This window comes from Salvelinus sp. IW2-2015, linkage group LG18, assembly GCF_002910315.2.
Source record: "Salvelinus sp. IW2-2015 linkage group LG18, ASM291031v2, whole genome shotgun sequence".
Taxonomy (NCBI): Eukaryota; Metazoa; Chordata; class Actinopteri; order Salmoniformes; family Salmonidae; genus Salvelinus; species Salvelinus sp. IW2-2015.
The window spans coordinates 64,764,757-64,778,608 of record NC_036858.1 but is presented as its reverse complement, the minus strand read 5'-3'; the positions used below and the strand labels follow the sequence as shown (position 1 = coordinate 64,778,608).

The 13,852-nt window shown below is 43.6% G+C and overlaps 1 protein-coding gene across 1 annotated transcript; it reads left to right on the top strand.

The window, feature by feature from the left end:
* Positions 1 to 4,317: 4,317 nt before the first annotated feature.
* On the top strand, positions 4,318 to 13,843 carry LOC111978538 (class A basic helix-loop-helix protein 15-like). The gene is made up of 2 exons (XM_024008648.2): positions 4,318 to 4,438; positions 12,992 to 13,843. The coding sequence occupies exon 2, from the start codon at positions 13,032 to 13,034 to the stop codon at positions 13,605 to 13,607; it is 576 nt and encodes a 191-aa protein (XP_023864416.1). The 5' UTR covers positions 4,318 to 4,438; positions 12,992 to 13,031; the 3' UTR covers positions 13,608 to 13,843.
* The last annotated feature ends 9 nt before the right edge of the window (positions 13,844 to 13,852 follow it).

Genomic DNA, 13,852 nt, shown 5'->3' with positions numbered 1-13,852 from the left:
CTTGTGCCTTGTTGTGTGTGTGTGTTTGTGTGTGTGGTGTGTGTGTGTGTGTGTGTGTGTGTGTGTGTGTGTGTGTGTGTGTGTGTGTGTGGTGTGTGTGTTGTGTGTGTGTGTGTGTGTGTGTGTGTGTGTGTGTGTGTGTGTGTGTGTGTGTTATGGTAATTTATGCCAGCTTGTAAGAGCTTAGTTTGCACATTATTAAAGCATTACCTCGCACATGCTTTTTCAGTTCTGCCCACATATTTTCTATAGGATTAAGGTCAGGGCTTTGTGATGGCCACTCCAATACCTTGACTTTATTGTCCTTAAGCCATTTTGCCCAAACTTTGGAAGTATGCTTGGGGTCATTGTCCATTTGGAAGACCCATTTGCGACCAAGTTTTAACTTCCTGACTGATGTCTTGAGATGTCGCTTCAATATATCCACATAATTTTCCTGCCTCATGATGCCATCTATTTTGTGAAGTGCACCAGTCCCTCCTGTAGCAAAGCAACCCCACAACATGATGCTGCCTGTGCTTCACGGTTGGGATGGTGATCTTTGGCTTGCAAGCCTCCCCCTTTTTCCTCCAAACATAACGATGGTCAATATGGCCGAACAGTTCTATTTTTGTTTCATCAGACTAGAGGACATTTCTCCAAAAAGTACGATCTTGTCCCCATGTGCATTTGCAAACCGTAGTCTGGCTTTTTTTAATGGCGGTTTTGCAGCAGTGGCTTCTTCCTTGCTGAGCGGCCTTTCAGGTTATGTCGATATAGGACTTGTTTCACTGTGGATATAGATACTTTTGTACCTGTTTCCTCCAGCATCTTCACAAGGTCTTTTGCTGTTGTTCTGCGATTGATTTGCACTTTACGCACCAAAGAACATTCATCTCTAGGAGACAGAATGCGTCATCTTCCTGAGCTGTATGACGGCTGCGTGGTCCCATGGTTATCACGCCCTRACCGTAGATTGCTTTGTATGTTTCTATTTTTTGTTTGGTCACGGTGTGATGTGTGGGTGGGCATTCTTTGTTTGTATGTCTAGGTTTTGTATTTCTATGTTTTGGCCTGGTATGGTTCCCAATCAGAGGCAGCGGTCTATCGTTGTCTCTGATTGAGAACCATACTTAGGTAGCCTGTTTTCCCACTGGTAGTTGTGGGTGGTTATTTTCTGTTTAGTGTTTGTTGCACCTGTCAGAACTGTTCCAGTTATTCCTTTTGTTATTTTGTATTCAGTGTTCAGTTTCGAATAAATAATATGAACACGTATCTAGCTGCACCTTGGTCCTCACCTTCTTCCGATGAATGCCGTTACAATGGTGTTATACTTGCATACTATTGTTTGTACAGATGAACCTGGTACCTTCAGGCGTTTGAAAATTACTCCCAAGGATGAACCAGACTTGTGGAGATCTACAATTTCTTTTCTGAGGTCTTGGCTGATTTCTTTAGATTTTCCCATGATGTCAAGCAAAGAGGCACTGAGCTTGAAGGTAGGCCTTGAAATACATCCACAGGTACACCTCCAATTGACTCAAATTATGATCAAGTTTAGCCTATCAAAGTTTTATAGGCATGATCGATCTTTTATGGAATTTTCAAGCTGTTTAAAGGCACAGGCCAACTTAGTTTTTATGTAAATTCTGACTCTTCCAGCGGAAGTGTGATCCCTGTGAGAGAACCCGCTCGGCATGTAGTGAAGTTGAATTAAGTGGAAATAATCTGTTGTAAAAAATTGTTGGAAAAATAATCTTGTGATATGAAAGTGAAGTTGTCTAACGATTCTTGCTCAAAAACTGATGTTTCTTGTTAAGCAAGAAACATTGTGGAGTGGTTGAAAAGCGAGTTTAATGAACTACGCACATTAACGTGTAGGTGAGACTTCCGACTCGAATTTATTTCAGTACAGGGCGCAAAGGTCTTTGACGTTGGAATGATTTCGTTATAGGGGTTTGACTCTCATGAGGTGATCGCCGCGTGGAATGGGATTCGATTGGAGCAAGAGGCGAAGGGTGTTGCGAAGAGAGAGTGTGACAGCATCGAACTCATATAAAGCGAAGAGCTCAACAGGTGGGAGCGTTGCGGTGTCATCTCAATGAGTGGAACATATGCACATTTCCGATTCCTTTAAAGACTTTATAGACTAGGGTCGACCATAGGGGGTGTAAAACATTGACTCACTATTGCAGGATTAGTGGTGAATCACGAGAGTGCAGTGTGATGTGACCTTATCAGGGCATGGATTGCCTGTTCTCGCTCAATAACAGAGGGATCTTGGGATTTACCTGATAAACGTGAAACAGAGGGGATTATTGTCGAGAATCGCCATTAAAGAGTGTAACACAGAGGGGTCGTGATGACCAATACGTAAACAAGGGAAGGAGTAGGAACACATTAAATGAGGTACAAGGATAAGAGGGAGGGCGGGTTGATGATCCACAACCAACAAGAAGGATTAGTCCTAGAATCATCAGTTAATGCTAGAACAAATGCCGGTCTGATGACCCGAACGTAGCAACAAGGATTAGTTCTAGAGATGACAATTAACGAGTAACAGAGGTTTCGATGGGACCAACGTAACCACAAGGATTATCTAAACACATTTTAACAGTAAAGGAGGGGGTCTGTGGGCAATGGAACGATCCAGGGAAACGTAACAAGCATAGGATTAGTCTAGAACACATTAACAGTACAAGAGGAGGTCCGAAGTGACCACAAGTAACAAGCCAAGATTAGTCTAGAACACAAGTTGAACAGTAACAAGGGTTCTGATGGACCACAACTGTATCACAAGGAATATAGGTGGACAATGGAACGGCGCGGTGTGATGAATACCAACCTGAAGAACGCGAAGGAAACAAAAATATATAAAGATTTAGAGTGGTCTCAAAACAATTACAGATAACGAGAAGGGGAGTCTAGAAGACAACTGTAACAAAAGTGTTGTTACGAACACATTGAACACTCGTACAGGGAGGGGACTGATGACCACAACGTTAACAACAAGGAGGTTTGAGTTCTAGAACACATTAATCTAGTAAAGCGAGGGGTCTGAGTGACCCAACGTAAAGCAACAAGGATTTGTTAACCGAACAGTAACCGGTAACAGAGGGTCTTACGGAGGACGAATAAAGAACATGAAACGCACACACACACTGAGATGTGAATGCAAATAGAAAAATAAACAGTTAAAATAGATTAACCAACATAAAAAATCATGTTTTATCCCTCTGACACTGAATGGGCAGGTGCAACAAGTGGACTGACATGTGGAAAGCCTCTACTTGATTTTGACAAAGTGTAGTTTTAGCCCTGTTTATACCTGCTTCTAACAGTCTTGAGCATGTCCACATTCTCATTGTGATCTAATTGTGATATTATCTTCCTGACCACCTCCAGAGCGGTTTTTCAAATAATTTGCATAATTTGCATACAGGGAGGGACCTGTACATTTTTTTTTACTTTAAAGTACTACATCAGTCGTTTTTTGGGGGTATCTGTACTTTACTATTTATATTTTTGACAGCTTTTACTTTTACTTCATTACATTCCGAATGAAAATAATGTACTTTTTACTCCATACATTTTCTCTGACACCCAAAAGTACTCGTTACATTTTGAATACTTAGCAGGACAGGAAAATGGTTATCCCTACTGCCTCTGATCTGGTGGATTCACTAAACACAAATACTTCATTTGTAAATGATGTCTGAGTGCTGGAGCTGGAGTAAAGAGTAAGAGTAAATAAATAATCAGTAAATCAAAATAAAATAAAAACGATTGTGTCATCTGGTTTGCTTAATATTTTATTTATTTTTGTATTTATTTATTTTGAACCTTTATTTAACTAGGCAAGTCAGTTAAGAACAAATTCTTATTTACAATGACGGCAATATACTGTATGTGAAATTATTTATACTTTTACTTTTGATACTTAAGTATATTTTAGCAATTATATTTACTTTTGATACTTAAGTATATTTAAAACCAAATACTTTTAGACTTTTACTCAAGTAGTGTTTTACTGGGAGACTTTCACTTTTACTTGAGTCATTTTCAATTAAGGTTATCTTAACATTTACTCAAGTATGACAATTGGGTACTTCTTCCACCACTGCATTTATGCAACGGCTCCACTGTGGGCACAATCAGAATGCGGATAAGATCAGGACAAAGGACGCATGTTAGACCAGGTGTAAACGAGGCTTTTGGTAGCGCAGGGCACAGATGACCATGTCCGGAGTTGGAGCGCACTCCCATTGGCTAAGCGAGCGCTACGTGTACATTACAGCAGCAACAGGTACCTCACATGTTTACAGTTATCTTCATCCTCGGAGCGGAACCGCAGACGCTCCTACCACTTAAGCAAAACGTGCATTCTGAAGATATTATCGATGTTCCACGGTGAAAACTATTCTTCTACATACAGGGGAATCTTACTTTCACTTGAAAGGTAAGTTAAGTTTCAATTTGTTGTCCATTCCATTTTTTCTTCATGGAAATCCAATGAAGTTGCATCAATTTAAGACGTTCACAGTTTTTTCAACAATTCAAATCAAAATTACTTTTCTTACTGAAAAACATGATATACAGTCCGGTCCGTAATTATTGGCACCCTTGGTAAAGATTGGCAAAAAAAGATTGTATAAAATAAATAATACAAATACTGAGTTATATTGTATGCTCAAGAAAGGGGGAAAATTGTATTATTTTATACTAAAACAATTGTTCAGAGAAAGAGATTTTGTGTAACAAGTAATATATATATTTAAAAAGATGATTGGTATGCTTGTTTTCAATAGATTTCAATACCTCACCTAGCGAGGATAACGCACTGTGCCTTTTTCTAACATGTTTTATGAGATTGGAGGACACATTGGGAGGGATCTTAGTCCACTCCTCCATACAGAATCTTTCCAGGTCCTTGATATCCGTGCACTTGTGGACTCTCCTTTTCAATTCAAACCACAGGTTTTCAATGGGGTTCAAATCCGGAGACTGAGATGGCCATTGCAAAATGCTGATTTTGTGGTCAATTAACCATTTCTTTGTGGATTTTGATGTGGGCTTGGGGTTATTGTCATGCTGGAAGATCCACATTGCTAAATGGCATTGGCACTTGGATTGGAACCTGTGCTATGGTCAAATTACATTAAAATAAGAGCTCTTCGGCCACGCGTCACTGGGCAGCTCGCGGCCCGGGTTTCCCTTTGTAATCCATAATAGTTTGCATGCCCTGCCACATCCGACGAGCGTCAGAGCCGGTGTAGTAGGATTCAATCATTGTCCTGTATTGACACTTTGCCTGTTTGATGGTTCGTCTGAGGCTATAGCGGGATAAAAAATATTAAAACATACAGTGAAGCCGCTCATCATTTACATTACATTCAGTCATCTAACAGACTCACATCCAGAGTGACCCAAAAGGGAACGTCAACAGATCTCCCACCAAGTCAAAACGGGGGCCAGAACCAGCGACCTGTCTGCCACCGGCCATGCTTCTAACCGCCAGGCCACCAACCATCCAATATCCCCCCACAGTTCCCTGAGAGCTGCCCCTCAACCATCTCGAGAACTACCCCCCACCCCGAAAAAAACAACAACCCCTCCCTCCATTCCCCAACCCCAACCCCCCCCCCCCCCCCAAGCCACCGTCCCCCAATGCATCATCAATCAACAAAATGAACAAAAGAGGAAAAAGAGAAAAACAAAGGAAAACAACAAAAGAAAACAACAATGCAAAAACAAAAGACATCCAGGACAACAAAAATCTTAACAGTGAGGCCAACTGAATACGTTTGAGTGCATGTGTGGCACTATTTGTATGTGTGTGTCTGTGTCCGTGTGTGTGCACATGTGTGCATTTGAATGCTAGTGTGTGTATATGCATGTGTACACACGTACAAGCACCTGCGCGGCAACAGCCTCAGGCAAACAATCATAGGATGTAACAGCATTGCTCCTCAGCGTCATTCGAACATTTCTTATAAGCGTCTGGATTAGTGTTCCATTCCATGTAATCCATGACTTCTGGTTGGAATATGTACGTACGGTCATTGTGGGTACGACGTCATCTATACACTTATTGATGAAGCCGGTGACTGAGGTGGTATACTCCTCAATGCCATTAGATGAATCCCGGAACATATTCCAGTCTGTGCTCGCAAAACAGTCTTGTAGCGTAGCATCTGCGTCATCTGACCACTTCCGTATTGAGCGAGTCACGGGTACTTCCTGCTTTAGTTTTTGCTTGTAAGCAGGAATCAGGAGGATAGAATTATGGATAGATTTGCCAAATGGAGGGCACGGTAGAGCTTTGTACGCGTCTCTGTGTGTGGAGAAAAGGTGGTCTATAGTTTTTTTCCCTCTGGTTGCACATGTGACATGCTGGTAGAAATGAGGTTAAACGGATTTAAGTTTCCCTGCATTAATGTCCCCGGCCACTAGGCGCGCCGCCTCTGGATGAGCATTTTCTTGTTTTCCTATGGCCTTATACAGCTTGTTGAGTGCGGTCTTTATTTATTTATTTATTTTTTAATTTTTTTTTAGGGGTGGATCAGCTTAATATTGCGGAAAGAATGTTGCTTCCAATGTAATTGTCTGCATCATTCCCATCATTGAGTGCGGTCTTAGTGCCGACATYGGTTTGTGGTGGTAAATAGACAGCTACGTAAAATACAGATGAAAAGTCTCTTGGTAGATAGTGTGGTCTACAGCTTATCATGAGGTACTCTACCTGAGGCGAGAGATCTAAGATCCCTCCTTATGTGTTCTCTAATCTCATATAACGTTTTAGAAAAAGGCTCAGTGCCATTATCCTCGCAAGGTGAGGTATTGAAAGCTATTGAAAACAGGGGTGCAAATAATTTTGACCTCTATATTTATTTGTACATTTTTTTTACTTGTTAAAAATAAACTGCTACATGTATGTTGTTTRTAATAAAATATTATCAATCTAACCTTAATAATCTTTTCATAATAAGCAAAAGCCTAAAAGTTTTACTTTGTTACCCAACTCATCATCACAATGAAATAATCCTGAATGTATAATTTCTGTATATACAACAGTGTGTAGTTGGTTTTATGCTGTGAAAAAACTGTTAGAATAACTTGCTGTATAGCAGAATAGCCCCTTGCAGTGAATTCAATTGTTACCATGTTACATGAATGTAGGCCAACAGCCTCCACACAGACACACATTTCACATCATAGATAGCCTATATCTCAGACAGGTTTACTGTTAATCTCACACAGCAATCTGCAATTTAAAGGAGCAATCTGCGATTGCTACATCTGCGATTGCTACATGCAACTGTCGTACCCMRTCAGAATCCAAAATATATGCTTGTTTTACTCAATTGTTTGCAAACTATTTAATTGTAAACAAACAATGTATAGTCTCAAGGCATGTTTAAAACTATAACTGTGATATCATGGATGGTCAGTCCTTGCATTCATAGCTCTGTTTATGAATTTGAAAGTGGTTACATTTCTTCAGCGCCAGCCCTCAGCTGTTTACCAAATCAGTGGCGGGGTGACACTTTGTTGTTTGAAGTGCAGATTTCCCCTTTAAGTTATGAGATGGAGTACACAAGCGTAAAATCTCTCCCCCCAAAATTGTGCTGTACTTTTCTGTCCCCTGTCTGTATTAAAATAGAGTGACCTTGTGTTGGATATTATCTGGAGGCCTGGGTAGCCTACAGTAGGATAAGAGAGGTGGAGATTACATTATAGCATTTTCACACACTGGCTGATTAGATAGACACTGTGTTTCTTACATTTTTCTTCACATCAAACGAAAATACATCTTCATTTAAAACTGAATAAAAACAATTCTAAAAAGGCCATATTTCTGTCTTATTGTAAAGAACATATATAAGTCATCATTAATCATCATAAACAGCAGGTTTAGTTCCATTAGCTAATTACAATGTAATTACAGTGTAATCAGCATTTCATGGTGAGGTCTACACTTGTTGAATTCGGCACATGTGATGAATAAAGTTTGATTTGATTTTAGAACTTCATTGGGTTTGTCAATTCGTAGTTGTTTTTCTGAGTAATAAGGACTCAAACTGAAGTACCCCCTGTATAGTTTTATTTTAAATGTTTTTATTAGGCCAACTGCCACCTGGCCAAGATAAAGGTAGGCCAACTGCCACCTGGCCAAGATAAAGCAAAACAGTGCGACAAAAACAACAAGACAGAGTTACACATGGTATAAACAAATGTACAGTCAATAACACAATAGAAAAATCTGTATACAGTGTGTGCAAATKAAGTAAGGAGGTAAGGCAATAAATAGGCCATAGTGGCGAAGTAATTACATTTGAGCAATTAACACTGGAGTGATATATGTGCAGATGAGGATGTGCAAGTAGAAATACTGGTGTGCAAAAGAGCAGAAAAACAAATATGGGGATGAGGTAGGTAGTTAGATAGGCTATTTACAGATGGGCTGCTCTGACAGCTGACGCTTAAAGTTAGCGAGGGAGATATAAGTCTCCAACTTCAGTGATTTTTGCAATTCGTTCCAGTCATTGGCAGCAGAGAACTGGACGGAAAGTAGGTGTTGGCTTTGGGGATGACCAGTGAAATATACCTGCTGGAGCGCGTGCTATGGGTGGGTGTTGCTATGGTGACCAGTGAGCTGAGATAAGGCGAGTTTTACCTAGCAAGACTTATAGATGACCTGGAGCCAGTGGGTTTGGCGACAAATATGTAGCGAGGAATCAGCCAACGAGAAGCATACAGGTCCGCGAGGGTGGGTAGTATATGGGGCTTTCGGTGACAAAAACGGATGGCACTGCTGGTAGAACTGCATCCAATTTGCTGAGTAGAGTGTGGAGGGGCTATTCTGTAATGACATTGCCAAAGTCAAGGACTCGGATAGGATAGTCAATTTTATGAGGGTATGTTTGCAGCATGAGTGGAGGCTTTGTTGCGAAATTAGTTGGCTGATTCTAGATTTCATTTTGGATTGGAGATGCTTATGTGAGGTCTGGAAGGAGAGTTTACAGTCTAACCAGACACCTAGGTATTATGGTCCACATACTTCTAAGTCAGAAACCGTCCAGAGTAGTATGCTAGTTGGCGATGCGAGTGCGGGCAGCGATTGGTGAAGAGCATGTATTTAGTTGTTACTAGTGTTTAAGAGCAGTTGAGGCCACGGGAAGCGAGTGTTGTATGGCATTGAAGCTCGTTTGGAGGTTTGTTAACACAGTGTCCAAAGAAGGGCCAGATGTATACAGAATTGGTGTCGGTCTCGTTAGAGGTGGTCAGAGAATCACCCGCGCAAAGTGGGACATCATTGATATATACAGAGAAAAGAGTCGGCCCGAGAATTGAACCCTGTGCACACCCATAGAGACTGCCAGAGGTTCCGGGGGACAAACAGGGTCCTCCGATTTGACACACTGAGCTCTATCTGAGAAGTAGTTAGTGAACCAGGCGCAGGCAGTCATTTAGAACCAAGGCGGTGGGTCTGCGATAGAATACGGTGATTGACAGAGTCGAAAGCCTTGCGCCAGGTCGATGAAGACGGCTGCACAAGTACTGTCTTTATCGATGGCGGTTATGATATCGTTTAGGGACCTTGAGCGTGTGGCTGAGGTGCACCCGCTGACCCAGCTCGGAAACCGGATTTGGCATAGCGGAGAAAGGTTGGTGGGATTTTGAAAATGGTCGGTGCTCGCGTTTGTTAACTGGCTTTCGAAGACTTTAGAAAGGCAGGCAGGATGGATATACCGTAGGTCTGTAAACAGTTTGGGTCTGGAAGTGTCTCCCCCGGTTAAAGAGGGGGATGACCGTGGCTTGCTTTCCAATCTTTTGGAATCTCAGGACGATACGAAAGAGAGGTTTGAACAGACTTATTAATAGGGGTTGCAAAACAATTTCGGGCCAGATAATCTGGAGAAAGAGAGGGTCCACGATTGTCTCGCCCAGTGATTTGTAGATCCAGAATTTGCAGCTCTTTCAGAACATCAGCTGTCTGGATTTGGTGTGAAGGAGAAAGTGGTGGGGGGGGGGGGGGGGGGGGGCTTGGTCCAGTTGCCTGCGGGGGTGCAGAGCTGTTGGCCGAGGTTGGAGTAGCCAGGTGTAAAGCATGGCCAGCTGTAGAGAAATGCTTATTGATTTATTGGATTTATTGGTGGTGACAGTGTTTCCTAGCCTCAGTGCAGTGGGCAGCAGGGAGGAGGTGCTCTTATTCTCCATGGACTTTACAGTGTCCCAAAACATTTTGGAATTAGTGCTGCAAGATGCAAATTTCTGTTTGAAAAAGCTAGCCTTTGCTTTCCTAACTGATTGTGTATATTGGTTCCTGACTTCGCTGAAAAGTTGCATATCGCGGGGACTATTTGATGCTAGTGCAGTACGCCACAGGATGTTTTTGTGCTGGTCAAGGGCAGTCAAGTCTGGAGTGAACCAAGGGCTATATCTGTTCTAGGTTCTACATTTTTTGAAAGGGGCATGATTATTTAAGATGGTGAGGAAAGCACTTTTAAAGAACAACCATGCATCTTCTACTGACGGGATGAGGTCAATATCTTTCCAGGATACCCAGGCCAGGTCGATTAGAAAGGCCTACTCGCAGAAGTGGAATTGTTTGACAGTGATGAGGGGTGGTTGTTTGACCGCGGACCCATAACGGACGCAGGCAACGAGGCAGTGATTGCTGAGATCCTGGTTGAAAACAGCAGAGGTGTATTTAGAGGGCAGGTTGGTTAGGATGATATCTATGAGGGTGCCCGTGTTAACGGATTTGGGGTTGTACCTGGTAGTTTCCTTKATAATTTGTGTGAGATTGAGGGCATCTAGCTTAGATTGTAGGACGGCCGGGGTGTTAAGCATATCCCAGTTTAGGTCACCTAACAGAACAAACTCTGGAGGTAGATTGGTGGCAATCAATTCACATATGGTGTCCAGGGCACAGCTGGGAGCAAGCGGCAACAGTGAGAGACTTATTTCTGGAGAGATGGATTTCTAAAAAGAGAAGCTCGAACTGCTTGGGCATAGACCTGGATAGTATGACAGAACTCTGCAGGCTATCTCTGCAGTAGATTGCAACTCCGCCCCCTTTAGCAGTTCTATCTTGACGGGAAATGTTGTAGTTGGGGATGGAAATTTCAGAATTTTTGGTGGTCTTCCTAAGCCAAGTTTCAGACACGGCTAGGACATCAGGGTTGGCGGAGTGTGCTAAATCAGTGAATAAAGCAAATTTAGGGAGGGGGCTTCTGATGTTAACATGCATGAACCCAAGGCTTTTGCGGTTACAGAAGTCAACAAATGAGAGTGCCTGGGGACACACAGGGCCTGGGTTAACCTCTACATCACCAGAGGAACAGAGGAGGAGTAGGATGAGGGTACGNGAGTGCCTGGGGACACACAGGGCCTGGGTTAACCTCTACATCACCAGAGGAACAGAGGAGGAGTAGGATGAGGGTACGGCTAAAGGCTATAAGAAATGGTCGTCTAGTGCGTTGGGAACAGAGAATAAAAGGAGCAGATTTCTGGGCGTAGTAGGATAGATTCAGGGCATAATGTACAGACAAGGGTATGGTAGGATACGAGTACAGTGGAGGTAAACCTAGGCATTGAGTGACGATGAGAGAGGTTGCATCTCTGGAGGCACCAGTTAAGCTAGGTGAGGTCTCCGCATGTGTGGATGKGGGACAAAGGAGCTATCTAAGGTATGTTGAGCGGGACTAGGGGCTCCGCAGTAAAATAAAACAATGAGAGCTACCCTAAACAACAGTATGGAAGGCATATTGACATTAGAGAGAGGCATAAAGCAATCACAGGTGTTGATTGGGGGAGCTAAGACAACAAAGGGTAAGACAACAACGGGTAAACAGCTAAGACAACAACAACAACGGGTAAATGGCGATGAATGGGCAGAAAGGGTCAGTTAGCTACACATGGGGCCTGAGTTTGAGGCTGGGGCCGACAGATAAACAAAATKAAGTACAGTGTTAATGAACAGTCTACACAGCTGTGTAGCCGAGTGATCATAAGGGCCAATGAGCAGCAATAGATGAAACAGGGAGCCGTTCGGTAGTCGTTGCTACGCTAGGCGAGCGGGAGACACAGCGTTCAGAAAGCTAGCKGGCCGGGGCCAGCAGATGGGTCTTCACCGACATCCACAACGCAGAAGCCGGTTGAGAGCACATCGGTTGAATTACGTCAGCAGACCAGTCGTGATGGATCGGCGGGGCTCTGTGTCGACAAAGGGTCCAGGCCAATTGGCAAGAGAGGTATTGTAGTTGGTGTACTTCGTTGGCTAGCTGGGAGATGGGCCTAGCTCGAGGCTAGCTCAAGGCTAACTGGTGCTTGCTTCTGGACAGGGGCGTTAGCCACAATAGCCACTCGGTAGCAGCTAGCTAGCTGCGATGATCCGGTGTAATGGTCCAGAGCTTGCAGCAGGAATCCGGTGATGTAGTGGAGAAAAGCAGTCCGATATGCTCAGGGCTGATAGCGCGCTGTGCAGACTGGCAGATATTATCCGGGCTAAAGTGGCTGGTGTCTGAGCTAAAGGTAAAGACCGCTAGCAGTGGCTAACAATGACTAAATAGCTAGTAGCTAATTAGCTGGCAAGCTTCTGATGGCTTGCATCTGATGGAGGTTCCAGTTATAAGGTCWAAAAAAATAGCAGATCCGTACCACATTGGATGAGGCGAGTTGCAGAAAGGTATATTTAATTCAAAAATGGAAAAAAGAGATTGAAATATATTGAAATATATACAAAGCTGAATATATATAGCTCATTATTGTTATTTTTTTAAACTTTAGTTAATTTAGTAAACACGTGACATAAAATTTGATTGGATGATTTGATTTGAGAGTGGAAGGGGAAAATGGTGGTCAAAAAGCTGCATATTCCAACTTGAGTATTTAAACTAATCTGTAACACTGTAGCCCTCAGGGCAAAAGCACTGCCACTTGTTTGCTTATCTCTTCCTTGACAAGTCCTTTCTATAACTAGTTGTTGTTTCTGYTGTCTTTCAAGGCTGTTGTGAGGAAGAGGGGTAACTAAATCAGGCTGAAGGATGAAGTCTAAAGGGAAGGCCGCTAAGTCATCCAGAAAACCCTGGACCGGGCAAGACCTGGACCTTGAACCAGAGAACAGAGAACCAGGCACCAGCGAACAGGAGGGCTCTGAGGCCTCGGTCCGTATTGGAGGCTCCTGGAGAGGCATTCTGAGGGGCGGGGACCGCGAGCGAGGCGGAGGCGGTGGCACCATCCACGGCCCCCACAGACACCGACGGTCTCACAACAGCAACAAAGAACGCAACGTCCGGCGGCTGGAGAGCAACGAGCGGGAGCGCCAGCGCATGCACAAACTTAACAACGCCTTCCAGGCTCTTAGAGAGGCCATTCCGCATGTCAAAATGGACAAGAAGCTCTCCAAGATCGAGACGCTGACGTTGGCTGAGAACTACATCAAGTCCCTGACCTCCATCATCCTGGGGATTTCCAGCGCCCGCCTTCCCCCTGGTGAGACACCGACAGAGGCTAGCGCTGCCAGACTGCTCCAGTTTTACCAGCAGTACCTGGAGGAGGATGGGGATGAGAACCTGTCTCAGTTCCTCACCCAAATCCACAGCTTCAGCCAGGAGAGCTAACAGCTAGCCTCAGTTCCTCACCCAGATCAACAGCTTCAGCCAGGAGAGCTAACAGCTAGCCTCAGTTCCTCACCCAGATCCACAGCTTCTGCCAGGAGAGCTAACAGCTAGCCTCAGTTCCTCACCCAGATCCACAGCTTCTGCCAGGAGAGCTAACATCTAGCCTCAGTTCCTCACCCAGATCCACAGCTTCAGCCAGGAGAGCTAACAGCTAGCTTCAGTTCCTCACCCAGATCCACAGCTTC

What these genes read in the sequence shown, in the direction of transcription:
- LOC111978538 (XM_024008648.2), top strand. Translation starts at nt 13,032, where the DNA reads ATGAAGTCTAAAGGGAAGGCCGCTAAGTCATCCAGAAAACCCTGGACC.